Raw genomic sequence first — 17064 nt, forward strand, 5'->3', positions numbered from 1 at the left:
AGAGTTTAGGGAAATTTTACTCATTTGACACCGCTCACCGAGTGCGCATGCGCGCTCTAACAAACCGGTTTTTCGAGTTGCACTCAAACAATTGAGTGTGACTGTCGTTGAGTGAGTGTGAATGTGGGCTCGCGGGAGAGCTGAGCTGCCAGCTGAGCAATGCATTTGTGCCACTTTCTGAGCACGTTTTTTCGGCCAACACAGCAAGAGGAACCATTGTGCATTGAGCTCTGCTGTCCGGCTTTTGGTCAGCATTTGGGTTGGACTTGAAATGAGGCGTGCCCAGGACATTCACGTTCCTGTCCTGGTTGCCACCGGCATTTGGGCAGGCAGCATTGCGGCATCCCCTCGCCCCAGAGACACATAATGGCTGAGATTTGAACTGTAGCTCTGAACTTTTTACCGTTTTTTTTTCTCCCCCGGACATTTAAAGCTTGTTTGAATTTGAGACATTTAATACTTAAGATACCTCAAAAGAATGTCTGAGTTTTATGGGTAGAGTATTTCAACTATGTATATTTATTGTCCGACTCGCAAGCTTGGGAATATCCTGAAATGTTTCTTAATAGTTCTTTATTTAACGGTTAATAAAATGATTTAAGCACACTTTAGCATAACCGTAAAAACCGATAAACAGCTCGAAAGTTTCCTCTAACTAGAACCATGTTTTGCTGCTGTTTGTTTTGGCTTACCCTGTCCATAAATCCCCGACCGAGCTGCAGCTTATCGAATACCCCCGCAGCCCCGCGCAGGTGAGCGAGTCACTTCTCATTATAAGCGTTGTGGAAGTTTTGGTAGCTGCAATTTGGTTTTTGCTTGAAAAACTTGAAAACTCGAGAACTTTAAACGCTGCGAAATGCGTCACAAAACGTGACCGGGGCGAAGTTTTCTTTAACCAAAGCGTCGACGTCTTTTGTCATTGCTGGCCAAAAAGGCAACCGCTTCAAACTGGGTCAGCAATGAGGATGTTGAACATTTCAAAAAAAAAAAACAAGAAAAAAGAAAAGAAACCCACAAAAAACATGCGGCAAATATTGCAAACGCTTCTTAAAGGCAAAAGGACTTGAACATAAGAACTCAGCTGGCAGTGCACTCAAGTTGAGCAGGCGAGCGTCTGAGTGAGCGTAATAATATATATACGCGAGAGAGCGTGAGCGAGCACGCATTGTGTGTCACTCACTCAGCTGCAGCCGGCACTCTCCGAGTGCATTTCCCTAGTCGCGTATGCGGCAGCAAATTTACCTAGCGCTCGCATCGCGCGAGTCAATTCAGTCAACAACGAACCGCCACAGCGAACGGACGCACTGCGCGGGCCAACTTTTAAAGCCATATCGAACTTCAATTCGACCAATGCATATTTATAGACTGCGTTTTGTTTACGTCTCGTGACGCGTGTGCCAACTACACAACAACAAGAACAAACGCGAATCAGTGTTTCAAGTGATAAAAAAGAAAACAACAACAAACAAAAGAAGAAGATTTAAAAAATGTCGCTAACCATCACAACTACAGATTATCCGCTGCCGGAGACAACGGTCAGCAGCGGGGAGCTATACGCCGAGTACATCTCCGCACCGGCGAGCAGCATGAGTCCCGCCGCCATCGCGGAGCACATGCAGCAGAACCAAATCACATTCGAGATACCCACAGCGCACGATCTGCGCCACATTGACGCACTGCACTCGTTCAACACGCTGCTGCAGCGGATTGGCAATGCGGCCGTTGGCTACGATTCGTCGCCGCCGGCCAGCATCAGTACGGAGCAGCTGTCGAATTCGGTGGTGCTGGATCTGGCGGATCTGCGCGAGCACAACGATGCGAACGCCAATTCGGTGTGGGAGCAAATCTTTGGCGATGCGGACATGCATGCCATTGTGAACTATCTGTGGATTGGTGTGGTCACCTCGCTGGTGCTGCTCTCCCTGGTCTTCATTATGTTCAGCTGTTATTTCTATCGCAAGTTTCGGACCTGGAAAAAATGCAGTAAGTATTCGCCCCTTTCCCATGACCGCCCGCCCCCCTTTTTATGTGCAGACTTTGTGACTTTCATCAAAATGTTGTCGTTTTTGTTTTTTTTCGTCTCTCCGTTTGGGGTGCGACCTTATCAACGGCCATTTATCCAGCTGTTTTGGCTGCCAGGCTAAACAATATAAAGTGCAGAATAAAACCCCACTCCCACCTCTGTTCACTCTCCTCCCCTGCCCAGTCTCCACTCGGCACTGTTATGGCCGACAGTCTCATAAATTTTGGCGCGCTTCGAAATTGTCAGGCGCTTCGCATTCCCATGGTTTGCCGGCTGTAATTTTAGATACACAAGTTTATGATGCCACAAAATATATGTGCTGCATATTTATAATATTAAATTGACCCAGGCACCTATCAGAGCGACTCCCCTAACCGCGCCGCACGCCTCTTTTATGAGCGTGATAATGTGGAAGCTGTGCGAAATTTGTTGCTCTTTTTACCGTTTTGTTGTTTTTCTGACTTTTTGTGCTGATAGCGTGAGACGGAGAGAGAGAGAGAGGGAGTGAGAGAGAGAGAGGCGTAGAATGGCAGTGTGCACAATGAGTGGGAGTGGGATGGCTGAGGCATGGGCATTATTATTATGATGGGGGTAATTTTGTCTTAGCTCAGCAACAGTTAGGAAATTATGCCGTTAAAAAGCAAAAACTAGCTGAAAATACCAATAAATATATTGAAAAAAAAAATAATTAAATATTTATTATCATGGAAATTTTTGTAGCAAAAGCAACATCAATTCTGGCTAAAAATTCAACTTGAACTAAATCCAGTTCTTGGCCAAAACCTGTTGCTTGTGCAGCTTGTGCGTTTAAGAGCTTGAAACAAATACCGAAAAGTAAATCATATGCTTAGGCACTTTACACATAATTAGAAGGAAACGAGCTGTGCACACACACACACACACACACAGAAAGAGAGAGAGAGAGAGAGAGGGCAACACTTCAACAAGCTGGGCCAAAACCTGGGCCAACTAGGAAAGTACGAAACTAAACAAGTCTCAACTCGAGTGTCAAACTTTTTGCAGACCAATTTAGCCAAATGATTTATTTAGGCCAGAGCCGGAGTGAAACAGTAAGAGAGTGAGCGAGAGTGAGAGAGAGTGTGTGTGTTGCACAATCTGTGAGGCAGCGCCGAGCGGGGCCAAAGGCCGTGGCATTAAAGTATGGCCAACTCAACTGTCAAACTGTCAATTTCGTGCTAACGAGCCTTAAAAACTTTTGCGCCCCACAACAATGTTGGCCAGGAGAGAGACACGCAGGCGGGGGTGGAGGGGTCAGGTCGGGCACTACGTAAAATATCAATTTGAGCGATATGTGTGCTAGCCGTTTTTTTTTTTTTTTTGGGCGCCTATGCGTCTAATTAGTTTCGTTAGTGTCGTGTAGGTTTTACTTTTCGCTTTTCCGTGTTACCGTGTTACGTGTTGTCAGACTGGCCTACATAGATAGGGCCTAGTGTATATATAAATATATATGTATATATGTATATATATGCTTGTGGTTGGCTGTGCCGCACACGTGTGTCATTTATAATTAAGCAACTTTGGCTTAAGTTTGCTCGATTTTCGTAGCACGCTTTTCTGCGTTTAATGCTCTGCCACGCCCCTGCTGCCAGGCATGCCCCGTCTGCTGCACGTGCTTTGTTGTCGCTGCTCACACAGTGTGCTTACCTTATAAATACTTAACGAGCCTGAGATGCCAAGCAGCCTCTTACAGTTTATTTATTAAGCCAGGATACACACACACACACACACGCACGACGCAAGCACTCAGCGTGTAGCAAGTTTTGGCTTGTTATCAATTAGAGCCGCACACAACTGAATTTATTAACAGGACAACAGCCAGCGGGGCCAGGCACTTGTAAATGAAAGCGTTAGGACGTAACAGGACCTGCTGCTCCTGCTGCTCCTGGTGCTGCCACTGTTTATTATGTTGTATAGGTTGTGCATAATTTACTTCCGTTAAAAATGTAATTAAGCGCAGCACATTTTCCCTTGGCCCGTCCAAAAACTAACAGCCAAAACTTGCTCTTAGCTCTGCGAGTCTTTGTCAATTTTTAATGGCTTTTGTGGCTGCACGAAAAACTACCAAACTGTTCTCTGACTTTTGCCCAGCTATATATATATATATAGTTTTTTTCTAACAATGTTTGTTGCCGCTTTGGTTTTCAGTTAGCCAACGCAAATTGAGAGTTGTAATTAACCAAATTGTTTTGCTGCTCGGCAGCGTTTAGAGCTGGCTGGCAAATTGTTTGTAATATTTAATATTAGGGCTGCAATTGGAGAATGGAGCTTGCTTTTTCTCACGCCACAAACGTTTTGTGCATTCCGGATGGTTCGGATAAATTCGGATAATGCCGGATAAATTCGTATCAAATTTAAATAAAGCACAATAGCCGCAAATTTTAATTTGAGCCCCACTCAACGCTCAGCTTTCATTGGTAGCACCTGCAAAACCGATTAAATGTAATAAAACTGCAGGCGCAACACCCCTTCCCTTCCACCCACCAAAACCAACGCGCGTGTTAAAAAAATTAACAGACATTTATGAAAAACAACAATCCATATATAGAATGTGCGCGTCTGTGCAAATAAATAAATAAATAAACAAAAAAACAGCGCTCAGCGAGTCAGCAAGCTCAATTGTTGGTCCTTCAGCATTCGTCAGCTCATTGCAATGAATTTAAATTGTTGCATACATTCGGGCGCAACGGCAAAAAGGAGCTGCCAACTGCCACCGATGTAACAAAAGCCAAAAACAAATGGCGTGCTAAGTTTTTTTTTTTTTTTAACCCAGCCAACTGCGTTACAGCTGCGCCGCCCAATTCCCAACGCCTTGCCTTGCCATGGGACACACTCAGCATTTGGTCTTTTTTCGAACACTTGCATAAAATATGAATGCGTGCGTGTGTGTGTGTGTGTGTGCCACGCCCAGTGCGGCCGCATTGTTGTTGGCCCTGTTGGCCGTGTTTGCCGTCTGTCTATCAAAAAATGAAACAAAACTCAAATGGGGGCTCTGTGAAGTCCTCGACCAGGCAGCACCCAAAAATATACGAGCTTGCGCTACAGTTATAACAATAAATCAACAGCCGCTGCCAACAGCAGCACAGTGACTGCTGCCAGTATGTGTACGAGTACTGGCCGTGTGACTGCTGCTCTGTTTTAATATTGCACAACTTGTGCCACGCCTCCGCCCAAAGAGGCGGCCAGTCGCTTTAATGGTATGCCATTTGGCCGAAATATTTGTAAATGCGCCTAGCACAAAAAAAAAAAAAATCAAATAATAAAAATAAATTAATTTAAATTGAACACAAAACAAAAGTGAAAAATATAAAACGTTTGCGCTGGCAATTAAAAAATTGTCCAGGCCTGCAAATGCATAAAGCACAAGGTGGCTTTCATTTAATAAATGCAGCTTAAATTGCATTTAATCACCGCAACAATTTGCGGCACGGCAAACAACAAAAGCCAAAAGAACTATAAGCTTACAATTTCCATAGAATATTTTTTCAATAAGCTCCCGTTTGCTCTCTGGCAAGTCCTTGCCAAAGTACTGCAAGCGATCTTCGTATTATATTCGAATAATTTCTGCATAAATTCGGAACGAATAATGCTCTGCTGTTTTTGCAGTCTTAACTAAAGTTGATTTTGTTTAATTTCAAGAATAACGATTTTGCGGCTTGTGGCATGTTAAAAATTAAACATTTGCCGTTGCATACTTCTCGGGGCGGTATTTTTTTTTTTTCTCCCTGCATTGCTGCAACTTCTTCAATATTTATTTGGGTTTTCTCTCTCTTTTTTTTCGCATCGTTCGTTTCATTTGTGCCACGCGCGCACTTCCGGCGTGTTATTGCCTACTTGTTGTTGCTGTTGTTGTTGTTGCTGTTGTTGTTGTTGTCTGTCATTCAGCCAGCCAGACGGCGGGTTGTTGTGTATGGCCAACTTTGGCTGTCCGGCCAAGCTCACAGGCATTTCCGGTCGGCACAAAAACTTTTTTCACTCTCCTCCTGCAACCCGCAGTTATTCTCTATTGTGTTTTTTGTTGTTTGCGTCGTTTTTTGTTTCTGTCTTTTCAATAAAAGATGCAGAGGTTCCTGCTCATGTCCTGCCATTCACAAAGTTCAACCGTTTGCGCCTTTACGCTAAATTGAATTTAATGCCAAAGTCCTTTCTCTCTTCACTCGCCTCCAATCCAATCCAACAAGTGTCTTTTGTGTGTGTGAGTGTGTGTGTGTGTGGGATTCGACAAACAAACTAATGAGACGTCTGTCAAAGTCAAAGTCAAAGTTGGAGGCCCGACCAAGAATGAAAAAATACAAAAACTTTGCTACTTGCTGTTGCAACTGGAACTAAACAACTTTTGTACCCGTTTTCGTATTTGCAGACAAGGACATACGCGCACAGATACATGCCGCCGACGACTCCTACTCCTCGCATGGCGCCAGTCATCACCTGATCAGCTGCCGATTCCTGCAGCAGCCTGCCGCTGGCAGCGGCGTCGCCAGCGCTGGCGGCAGTGCAACGGCCGGGGGCAATGAGGCGGCCTTCTATCAAATTGAATCGCCGCCCTGTTACACAATTGCCACCGGGCTGCCCAGCTACGATGAGGCGCTGCATCATCAGCCACGTCATTTTGCCTACGGCATGAAGTTTGTGTATCCCAGCCTGGCGGCTGTGCACCATCATCATCATCATCACAGTCACAGTCACAATAATCAGCGTGCGTGCATTAGCAGCTGGGAGAAGGACGCAGTGCAGCAGTGCAGTTCGAATAAGCTGCAAAAGTGCAAACTGTCAGCAACAGACGAACAAACGCAGACACAGACGCAGGCACAGACTCAGACACAGACACAGGCACAGACACTGGAGGACAAAGCCTCGCCAGCCATTTGCATTAACATGCCGGATGAGCTGGAGCAGCGGAATGAGCTGGTGCATCGAAATGGGGCGTCCAGTGCAGCGTCGACAGCTGCGGCAGAAACTTTGCTGCCGGCGGCAGCTGTTGATGATGATTGCGCCTCATTGGTTGTTGTTGTTGCCGCGTGATTGGCCAGCAACTAAAGTGGGTTAAAGCAAGGGAAAAGGGGGACAGGGATTAGGGCTGGGGATGGGGATGGGGATGGGGATAGGGAATTGGGCCTGATTTTGGATTGGGGTTAGGGATCATGCTTACATGCTTAGTCACTTGTAAATAGCTGCATCAGCTGCCCCCATCAAGTTGGATGAATCTAAGCAGGCACCTATAAACACACCCACACTCACACACACACACACACACACAGTCACACACATTCACCAACTACAGCTCCTATATGTGTAAATGATTTGATTTCGTTTTAGTTATTTGTTATATCGTGTATTATGCAAGACTGAGTATTATTTATTGTATCTAAATAAAGTAATTTAAACAAATTGCCTATCGATTAAGCCTAAATGTTAATAAAAAAAATATCGAGAAAACAAAATATATATATATAGAAATATTAAAAATTATGCTAGAAAAAAACCATTCAAGCAATCAATATTTAAATCCAACACTTTTATTTCATTTATTTCTTTACTTTTGATCAACGTATGTCTAAGATATTAAATCCTGGCAACTTACGATTAAATGCAGCAGCTGCCAAGTCCTTTTTCAAGTCTGCCTTGCAGCAGCTGAAATATTTGAGTTTTGTTTGTTCGCCTCAAAATTGCGTACGTGATGTTGGCCCAGGCGGCTGAGATTGGCTTAGAGCAACAAAACGTGTGTGGCCCAAAGCATATACTAACAGCCAGTTAATCTAACCAACACCAAAAAAGAAAAAAACAATAACTGGCCAAGATAATCATGATGTGCGCCTGGGATAAGCTTGTTTGCATAATTTAATGCCAGAAAATCAACAAGCTGCGCCCAGGCAGGCAACATTATGATTTATATGCTTGTAATTCTCAAATAGTTTTGCAACTGGCTGCCTGTATATACAAATATTTCTTTATTTATTTATTAATTTTATCAAAGCAATCAAATTGTTGAAAATTGGTTTCATTTACAGTGGCACCTCTTGATCAAGCACAGTTAGTTCATAAAATGTTGCAGTTACTAAAACTAGAAAAGAAATAATAGAATTACGAAAAACCAATTAAATACACATATACGCTGAAGCTAAAAATCTAAACCTAAATGAACTTCATGAATTAACTAAATAAATAATTAAATATTGTCAAATATGGTAAACAAATATAACAAGTATGAAAATCAAAATAAATTCTCTTAACTGTTATTTGCCTGACTCGGGGGAAACTCAATTTACCTGCATAACCAGGTGAAGTTCATGTGCTGTTGTTAGCATAAATAATTTCATGTCAAATTTGACACTTTTGTTGAAGCTTCTGCGCCTCAGCTGCTAATGCTGCAATTTGTATTCAAATGTACGATTTGTTGATGAGTCGACATGGGACAGACCGACCGCCCGACTGCCCGACTGCTCGACTGATGGACTGATAGACGGATGGACTGAGTGACTGACAGACGGATGGACGTCGTAACACGCCACATCAAACATACCATAACGCAGCGGAGCAACAAACACCAAAACAGGGCCATAAATTATATTATCGTGCATCGTGTATCTGGTTCAGGTCACAGTCATGAGTGACTGCCAGCTAAACTGGCCAAAGGGGCGTGGGGCGTGGGGCGTGGTGAGCGGGTCTGGAACCTGGCACTGACATCAACACCAGCAGCAGTTGCAGTTGCAGTCAGCGTTGGGTTTGTGTCGCGGTCGTGTTTTGCGTTCTTGCCATGATTTGCTGTAATGCACAACAAAAATATCACAGCAGGCAAACAATTTGTTAGTAGCCGACTATCAGATACTCTTTAATAACTGATGATCGAAAAGTATAGACAACTATGTTTTAAACACTTATAAAATACTTACTAACAAGTCTTAAGCTGCTACAATAAATAAATACCCTTTGCATATTTTACTATTGGATGCAAACTTGCTTTTGATAAGGGACATTTTTTTAAATAAATTTTTCTAAAATTTCGCTATTCATAATTTTTTTATTAAAATAAATTTTAAGTACAAAGTCGAATAGGTGTCTTCCAGAACAGCTATAATACTTATACCTCTCTCTCATTTAAAGTACGCTCGAACAGTTAAGGTTCGCCAAGATGTGGGTCTGGATAGGTACGTTAAAGTATGTGTTACGGGTAATATATTTATCTGCTGTAGTCGTACGTTTTTATGGGGTCTGCACGTGCTCTGGTCGTAATTGGTCGAACGGTTATTCTTTCGTATTTTTCACAAGTGGAGTTCATTGAACAGGTGTTGTTGTGATTTGACTTTTGAGTGATAAATCGTTGGTTCAGTCATTTGTTAGTCACCTGTTAGTAGAAAGACAACTACAATGTAAGCGTAAATATTATTAGTTATTAATATTGATATGTTGTATGTGTAAACTGACAATCACAAATATCTGTTTATTGGCTTTCTGTATGTACAGTGTATGCTTGAAGGGTAAATTCGTAGCCCTCAAGTAGAATTAGATATTATTTAACGGTATCAGGATCTTAAGCTCTTATAGTCGAGATATTCACATTGCCATCCAAAACACTTGCACTTCCAAATCGAGCCTGCGGCAGCTTCCATCTGCACTTCAACTGCTTCATCTCCTTCTTCAGATCTTACGCTTTCCTCTTCGCTCGGCTCTTCCGTTGAAGTCTCCATCAGAGCCACCAGCATTGATACCTTCATCGCCCACTCCATCTGCCTCTTTACCAGTGTACTCAGGGTTTCCATCAGGGCCATCTACATGACCATTGGCAGGTTCGTTCGTATCTGCGCCAGCAGCGTTATTTACATAGCTCCCAGTGTCTCCATCTGCGCCTGCACTGCCGGTTTCTTCTGGCCTTATATATATGTCTGGATTGACTCCTGTTTCTGTTACTGCATTTGCTCCAACCTCACCTTCAATAACTCTACCACCATGACTACCTGTGTCCTCAATTTCACTTGCGCCTGAGCCAGCGCCACCTACGGGGTCCGCAGCACCGACAACTGGGTCACCACCAACAGGTTGATCACCACCAACAACTGCGTTACCACCAGTGTCACCTCCGATGTCATTTCCAAACTCACCACCGGTGTTACCCCCGGCGGCAGCATCGGTGGCATTACTGACATCTCTAACGTCTCCTCCAACATCACCACCAACGACTCTTTCAACGGCATCTCCAACGTCATTTCCAAAATCACCACCGGCATTACCCCCGGCGGCAGCATCGGTAGCACCAGCGGTGGCAACACTGAGATCTCTAACGTCTCCTCCAACGTCACCACCAACGACATTTCCAATGTCTCCTCCGACGTCAGCTCCAACATCACCACCAACGTCTCTTCTAGCCTCATCTGCAACGTCACCATCGGTTTTCCCCCCGGCGGCACCACCGGTGGCACCACTGATATCTCTAAGGTCTCCTCCAACATCACTTCTTACGTCACCACCAACGACATTTCCAACGTTTTCTCCAACGTCACCTCCAACATCACCACCAACGTCACTTCCAGCGTCACCTCCAACGTCACCACCGGCATTACCCCCGGCGACACCATCGGTGGCACCATAGGCGGCTCCACTGACATCTCTAACGTCACCTGCATCGTCACCAGCAACGATACTTCCAACGTCACCTCCAACGTCACCACCGGCGGCACCACCGGGATCATTTCCAGCGCTAATATTCCCTGAGTACTGGTCTCTTCCCAGCGGATCAACAGAATCCTTTCTATCTGAATTGTCTTCTCCGGCTGCACCGTCCACTCCAGCGCTTACTATGCCCTCTTGTTCATCCCCACCCATATTGGCACCCCCATCAGCATCTGCGCCTGCGCCCGCGCCTGCGCCGCTAGCATCGTTAGCAGCTTCTGCGTGTTGCCCGTGTTCAGCTGCGCCGCTTGCTAAATCTACATTCAATCTTTCAGCATCTTCAACTGCTCCATCATTTGCTTTGGATTCTTCGGCAGAGGCTCCAACAGACAGCGCTCCATCTTCATCTGCCGCTGCACCGGGCTCTGCGCCTTCTACTGTAGTTACACTGGAGGATCTGGCGTCATCGACAGCTAATTTGTCTCCCACAGCATTAATTCTGGCGCTTTTAGGTTCGTTGTCCACCACCCCACCAGCAGCCCCATCTGCCTTGTCCCCACTAACTACGCCAGCAACATGGCCGCTGCTCGCGTCGGCATCAGAACCTGCATCCGGGTTTTCTCGTGCGTTTAGCTTGGGGTTTTTAGGTGAATACAACCTTCTCCTGGACGCTTTACTAGGGCCTCTCTTGGAACCAGTTCCTCTATCATCGTCCCCACCCGTGTTGTAGCTTGGTTTTCTTCTTCTATTTGCGTTCGGCGCTTCATCCTCTTCTGCGTCCTCCTCTTGCTCTTGATCACGATCTCGGCCTCGACTTTTAACTTTCTTAACGTCTTCTTCTTTATCATCCTCTTGGCCGTCGTCTGCGTCCTTATCTTCGACTTCATCTTCGTTATCATCTTGGTCGTCGTCTAGATGACGCTGGCCTTGTACTTTATTAGCATCCCCTTTATCTTTATAGTCTTTAGGAGTAGTGCTGGCTGTTGAGGACGTATCGGTCATTGTGGAAAAATATTCCCAATCGTCGGGCGTGAAAGGTCTCTCTAGGATTTGCCAGTAGAAAGTTAACCAATATATAATAAGGAAGTCGTGGAAAAGAATTAGCGATCCCAGTAAGGCGTCGTTCAGACGCATCTCGGCGAATCGACCGCCGTTGATAGTCTGCGCATGGTACATCACAAACTGAGAATATGTCTAGAATTAGTCGAGCACCGATCCTCGAGTAATAAATGAAAACTTACAAACAGAATAATTATGGTCACAGCGACTTCGAAGACTATGTATGAATGTATCTCCACTTGGTGTACCAAGAATCGATACATCAAAAAATAGATGGCAATAGCTAGGAACAGAAAGCCAACAATGAATAATATGGCCACATCTAAGGTCAGGTCAAGCTAAAGGATATTAACACGTGTAGTTAAATACAGCAAGCTCTGCAATAATAAAAGCAAATACAAATACCCACCTTCCTCGGAAGTACCGAACCAATCAGTATAAACAGCCAAAGAAGCACAAAACATATAACAAAGAATATTATTAGATCCATCCAGTAAGTGCGAGCGACTAAGGCAAACAGCGCTATAATTTGCAGCTCGACCTGAAAGAAAATCATGTGGAAGTTAGGGCATTTCATGGCTAGAGATTGCTTGCAATAGAGAGTCTGGTAATTAAAACTTACAATTATTAAGCAGATTATAAAATTCAATACCGGGATGTAACGCAGCTTCTCAACGAATATGAAAATACCAAACAGGAGAACTGCCAAAATAAATGCCACAAAGCAGATATAATAGTACTCAATGAAGAAGTCCCGTATTTCATCTCTGCACGTAGGATACACAAGAATTCAGTATGTTAATAATATACAGAAATTATACTCACATGAGACAAACGACGGCCCACTGCAAAATGGCTAAAATCTGCCAGACAAACAAAAGTATATAGGTCTTAATGGAAAACCTTCGGCGCGCTTTCTTGTAATAAACATAGTTCTCGTAGGTGGCACTCATGTCGCTCCATTTATAGGACAGGAATCAGTAGACGAATTGTCTACGTAGGGCTCAACATTTACTCCGAATTTTGTGTGAAAATAAACTACAAGCAAAACAAGACAATTATCAACTGCGAATTTCACAAACACAAGACATTAATAATATTTCTGACATTAATTCTGACTAATCTGCCTAAAAAAAACCGAATCGAATGACATTTGTTTAGACAGCAGCCAAACTGGCAAAGGCAACTATTCGAATTAGTGCCAAGCAAAGAAGATACACGGAATATATAAGAGACTAAAAATCGAGATGATCAATGTTTTTCCTTATCATTTCATTTATTTTCTGCCTCATTCATCGAAAATATATTCAGCTGTCGAGGATTTATCTGCTGCATTCATGTCGTCGACTTCATTTTCTGGACTTGAATTGTCTTTTTGATGGTTTGGGTCTCTGGCGGGCTCTTCATCTAGCATTCCTTCGCCACTTGCTGGAGAATTTTGAACAGGATTCTGCTTTGACTCAGCCCATATATTAGCCCAGTTGCTGTCTTTAGGGACTCCTGTAAGGCGTTTATTGTCACTCGGTATAAAATCGTGGGTTATCGTCAAATCGGCTGTCTCGCAATTTGACGTCGGTCTAAATTGGTTTAATCTCTTCGGCATATACATCGGCTTAGCTATAAAAAGCGAAAAAGTCCATTCGAGAGACTGCCACAAGTTTTTAGAGTATCTGCTTGACTTACTCTCGTAATCGACAGCGAAATCGTCATCTCCAAGATCTAAAGCCCTGGCACTAGCGGTCGTTTTAGCTGTGGTCGTGCCCCAATCAGAGGGCGTGACCAGTCTGGCCCAAACCTGCCAGTATATTGTCAGCCAAAATATGATAAGAAAGTCATGGAACAGAATCAGCGATCCAAGGCAATAATCATGCAGTCGCATCTCCGCAAAGCGCCGCCCGTGAATCGTTTGCGCATGATACATGACAAACTGAGGGAAACTGGAATGCATTTGATGATGACAGAAGACTATTCCCAGCAACTTACAAACAACATAGTTATGCTGATGGGTATCTGGACGAGTACGTACGCATAGCCCTCGCACTCGGGCACTATCAGATGCAGCATAAGGAAGAAGACGGCGATGAGCAAGAAGAGAAAGGCCAGAATGAACAGCAGAGCCACATGGAGCGTGAGGTCCATCTGAAGCGAACGCACACGATCTATTGGAAATTCGCTTAGCAACAGGGCTGACGAATGCTACTCACCTTCCTGGGCAAGGCAATGCCTATGGCTACGAAGATGAACAGGAGCACGGCGCAGATAAAAAAGTACATGAGCATTTCCGCCCAATAGACGCGGGCGACCAGCGCGAATGTCGCAATGATTTGGAGCTCTACCTAGATGAAAGAAAGAGATTTTATTTGCAACTGGAAACGCAATCCATATACTCACAATGAAAAACGACATTATGAAGCCCACCACATTATTGAAACGCAGGTTTTCAAAGAACAGAAACAGTGCGAAGAGCAGAATGGCGATCAGAAATGTCGCAATGCTGATGTAATAGTGCTTCCAGAATATGTCCCTTATAGATTCGCTGTGATCGGGCAGTTCGAGTCAGCTGTAGAATGCCCCATTCGCTAGATTGCACTTACACTAGACAGACCACCACCCACTGCACCAATGCCAGGATTAGCCATAGGAACAACAATAAATAGGTTTTCACCGAAAACTTTTGTCGAGCCCTCCTATATGCATAGTAGACATTATGCGCGGAGTACATAGTTTTTGTCCCTGGGCTGGGCAACCAAACGCAACATTCACTTCAACTTAAATGCCATCCGCTAAGAGTGCAGTCAGAATATATGAAACTTAACAATTATGTTGTGTATTATGTGTATGGAAAACATTATTATTATTTTTATTTAATTTTTTTTTTGTTTTTGTTTTTTTTTTTTTTATTCACTTTACACCTATTTAAAGTCATAGCAAACTTGATTTTACTGCTCAATAGCAGCTTTGACTTTGTTTTTAAATTCTCAATTTTTAAAGTTGATTTTTGAATTTGCTTTGTTTTGCTCCACCTAGCGAAAGACCATGAAGTTAGGGTATAAGGTAGCTTCAGGGTATTTACCGTAAGAAAATAATATGAGGTGAAATCTTTGGAGTCGCCTCTTTGTAATGGGGCTGCCGAAGAAATTTATCTAATAGCTCACCTTCAATCTTTATATAACTCTTAGGCAAGTGTTATGCCGGTTTCCTGTTAATCGGATTTCGAAAGCTGCATCATTATTATAGGTAAATATCTTACAGACTTCTAAATGGGTTAGGACACATCATCTGCTATGCTATACATATTTCACGACAAAATTGTAGAATCCTCGACCCTTACCCTCGCCCAAGTCTTAATCAATATTTGCAACTACCGCTGATCTCAGCTAATTTGAAGCTCGTCAGCTCTCATAAGTCGGCACAGCTGTGAGACTTAGCTAGACAATTTTTGCAACTGAAGCGTTGACAAACAAAGGGATAGCAAGGGCAGGCAGACAACAAGCTAACACATAAAGTCAACAAAAATCAACATCAGATGCAAAACAGCAACAGCAACAACAACTTTGGTAAATGCAGCAAACTGATTTACGCTTGTTTGGCAAATTTGAGTACGTATAATGTGACTAACGTAAAGGCACAAAAACACGGCGAACTGTCAACGACAAGTGTTAAAAATGTCAAATAAATAATGCTAGAGCAGCAGCAACAGCAACAACAACAACAACAACAACAACAGGAACAACAAACAAGCACACTAATGAGCTGCCTGGCAAATGCAATGCAAACTCAAAGCTTGAACCTCGTACGCAGCTCTCGATCTGCCAGAGCAAAAGTTTTCCATGAGGCTTATGCAAACAGCCAAAGCAATCAACACCAACAGTCCCGCTTCCGCCCCCACCGCAACGTCTACCCCTACCACCGGCCGATTGAAGCCCCATTTGCATACAAAAACCGAAACGAAGCCAAGTCGTAAGCTAATGCCAGTCACAAGCTGTGTCGTCACACGGGGCGTATGCGCAACGCACGCTTAACACGCCTAGGCAGGCAGGTGAGCAGGCGGTGCTGGGGTAGGGGGCCAGGCAGACAGGTGGGCAAACCCGCTGCCAACAAAAAGAATCATTTAGCGACACATTTGGCATATCAAAATTGGATGCCCGGGTCCATCAAAATCAGCTGCCGTGTGCGTCGTTTATTAACTCCCAAAACTGACAACCGACAACCGACAACCGAGAACCGAGAACCGAGAACTGGCGATACAACGGCAACGCACTATATACAAATTATGTGCCGGCCACTATATAGTCCGTCTCGGAGGTTCAGTCTCCATCTCGCTGTCTTTAGCTGACTTGCATGCAAAATTAATTACGAGCAAAATTTATTTACGATGCTGACGTTGGCGCTGCCTTTGCTGAGCTTCTTCCATGCGCGCGCTGCCCCAGCCATAAAAGTTTTACGTTTTAGCCCTAACTGAATTTAGAGGCCGCATAACAGAGTCAGGCCCTGGCACAGGTCCGGGCCAGTCGGCTTAGATACATTCTCATAGCCATTTGCGGGGAACGCCATAAAACTTGAAGCACCGCTGACATTTTTGCTGCTGCATTGCAGTGCCGCGGTCGTGCTGCGGTTGTCGCTGCAGTTTTTACGAGCACTACATTTGGGGCATTTGCAACACTGGCTACCATCATAGCAGAGGGTACCCACTGCCCAACACCCAATAGAACAATCACAGCCGCCCAGTCGAAAGTGCGAAATGAAATTTTAATCAGCCTCAGTTCGTGTTTATGATTTGGCTGTAAAATGGAAGCTGTTGCTGCCGACATTTCATTCGAAAGCCTCTAATGCTGTTTATAACATGTTGGCAGAGTAATTTGGCATAGTAAATGCTGAAAATAACAAAAAGTCAGCAGGTTACAGAAATGCATAGAATTTCACAGAGATAATAAGATCCAGGGCAAAGATAATTAGACCCGGGTTCGAATCATAGGTTCAGGCATGCATGTAGCATTGCCTTAGCTGATGGACATAGTAAAAAAATAAAATTATTAATAATAAAATTTATTTATTATCTTGAAAATTCAAGTAAAACAATTCTCCGCTCTACTGAAAATATTGCAAGATGTATTTTTTCATATAGAAGCTGGAGGATAAATTCGAACTCTACCCCAAATTGTCAACTACCAAAAGTGTTGAAATAATTTCTACATAGACTTAAGACTTGAGCCAACATACTAAATTTTGTTTCTTCTTTAAATATTGCCCATAAAAGGTTAGAGATAAGTGTGATTTGTTATCACATATCTCATCTATGTAGATAAGCATACAAAGACTTAGCGTAGGTCAGGGTCGAGCTGTGATAAACAAAACTGTTG

The 17064-nt window shown here is 43.8% G+C and overlaps 4 protein-coding genes across 5 annotated transcripts in view; 2 read left to right on the forward strand and 2 right to left on the reverse strand.

Annotated features, from left to right (window-relative positions):
- The window catches only part of LOC116650477 (glycoprotein-N-acetylgalactosamine 3-beta-galactosyltransferase 1), a 122980-nt gene that overhangs the window by 74740 nt on the left and 31176 nt on the right, over positions 1 to 17064 (forward strand). The window lies entirely within an intron of this gene.
- On the forward strand, positions 1277 to 7429 carry comm (commissureless). The gene is made up of 2 exons (XM_002048382.4): positions 1277 to 1983; positions 6402 to 7429. The coding sequence occupies exons 1-2, from the start codon at positions 1488 to 1490 to the stop codon at positions 7061 to 7063; spliced, it is 1158 nt and encodes a 385-aa protein (XP_002048418.1). The 5' UTR covers positions 1277 to 1487; the 3' UTR covers positions 7064 to 7429.
- Positions 9444 to 12839, reverse strand: LOC6622118 (uncharacterized transmembrane protein DDB_G0289901). Its single transcript, XM_032434148.2, has 5 exons — positions 12530 to 12839; positions 12327 to 12471; positions 12114 to 12245; positions 11887 to 12042; positions 9444 to 11827 (listed from the first exon to the last, which is right to left on the reverse strand). The coding sequence occupies exons 1-5, from the start codon at positions 12655 to 12657 to the stop codon at positions 9677 to 9679; spliced, it is 2712 nt and encodes a 903-aa protein (XP_032290039.1). The 5' UTR covers positions 12658 to 12839; the 3' UTR covers positions 9444 to 9676.
- LOC26531739 (uncharacterized) lies at positions 12958 to 14583 on the reverse strand. 2 transcript variants are annotated; one of them, XM_032434149.2, is made up of 6 exons: positions 14299 to 14583; positions 14096 to 14240; positions 13909 to 14040; positions 13688 to 13843; positions 13388 to 13631; positions 12958 to 13321 (listed from the first exon to the last, which is right to left on the reverse strand). In XM_032434149.2, exons 1-6 carry the CDS (start codon positions 14424 to 14426, stop codon positions 12993 to 12995), a joined length of 1134 nt encoding a protein of 377 aa, XP_032290040.1. In that variant the 5' UTR covers positions 14427 to 14583; the 3' UTR covers positions 12958 to 12992. The 2 variants fall into 2 exon arrangements, with proteins under 2 accessions (XP_032290040.1, XP_015031793.1); XM_015176307.3 differs by having other exon boundaries at positions 13909 to 14036; positions 14096 to 14580.

This window comes from Drosophila virilis, chromosome 3 (genome assembly GCF_030788295.1).
Source record: "Drosophila virilis strain 15010-1051.87 chromosome 3, Dvir_AGI_RSII-ME, whole genome shotgun sequence".
Lineage (NCBI taxonomy): Eukaryota > Metazoa > Arthropoda > Insecta > Diptera > Drosophilidae > Drosophila > Drosophila virilis.

Bases quoted from the DNA above. Each gene is read 5' to 3' on its own strand.
- comm (XM_002048382.4), top strand. From the start codon at position 1,488: ATGTCGCTAACCATCACAACTACAGATTATCCGCTGCCGGAGACAACG. The intron at 1,984-6,401 runs GTAAGTATTCGC...TCGTATTTGCAG, and splicing joins TCGGACCTGGAAAAAATGCA to ACAAGGACATACGCGCACAG.
- LOC26531739 (XM_032434149.2), bottom strand. From the start codon at position 14,426: ATGTACTCCGCGCATAATGTCTACTATGCATATAGGAGGGCTCGACAA. The intron at 14,241-14,298 runs GTAAGTGCAATC...GCCCGATCACAG, and splicing joins TGGGTGGTGGTCTGTCTAGT to CGAATCTATAAGGGACATAT. The intron at 13,632-13,687 runs GTAAGTTGCTGG...AGTTTCCCTCAG, and splicing joins TCAGCATAACTATGTTGTTT to TTTGTCATGTATCATGCGCA.
- LOC6622118 (XM_032434148.2), bottom strand. From the start codon at position 12,657: ATGAGTGCCACCTACGAGAACTATGTTTATTACAAGAAAGCGCGCCGA. The intron at 12,472-12,529 runs GTGAGTATAATT...TCCTACGTGCAG, and splicing joins TGGGCCGTCGTTTGTCTCAT to AGATGAAATACGGGACTTCT. The intron at 11,828-11,886 runs GTAAGTTTTCAT...ACATATTCTCAG, and splicing joins TGACCATAATTATTCTGTTT to TTTGTGATGTACCATGCGCA.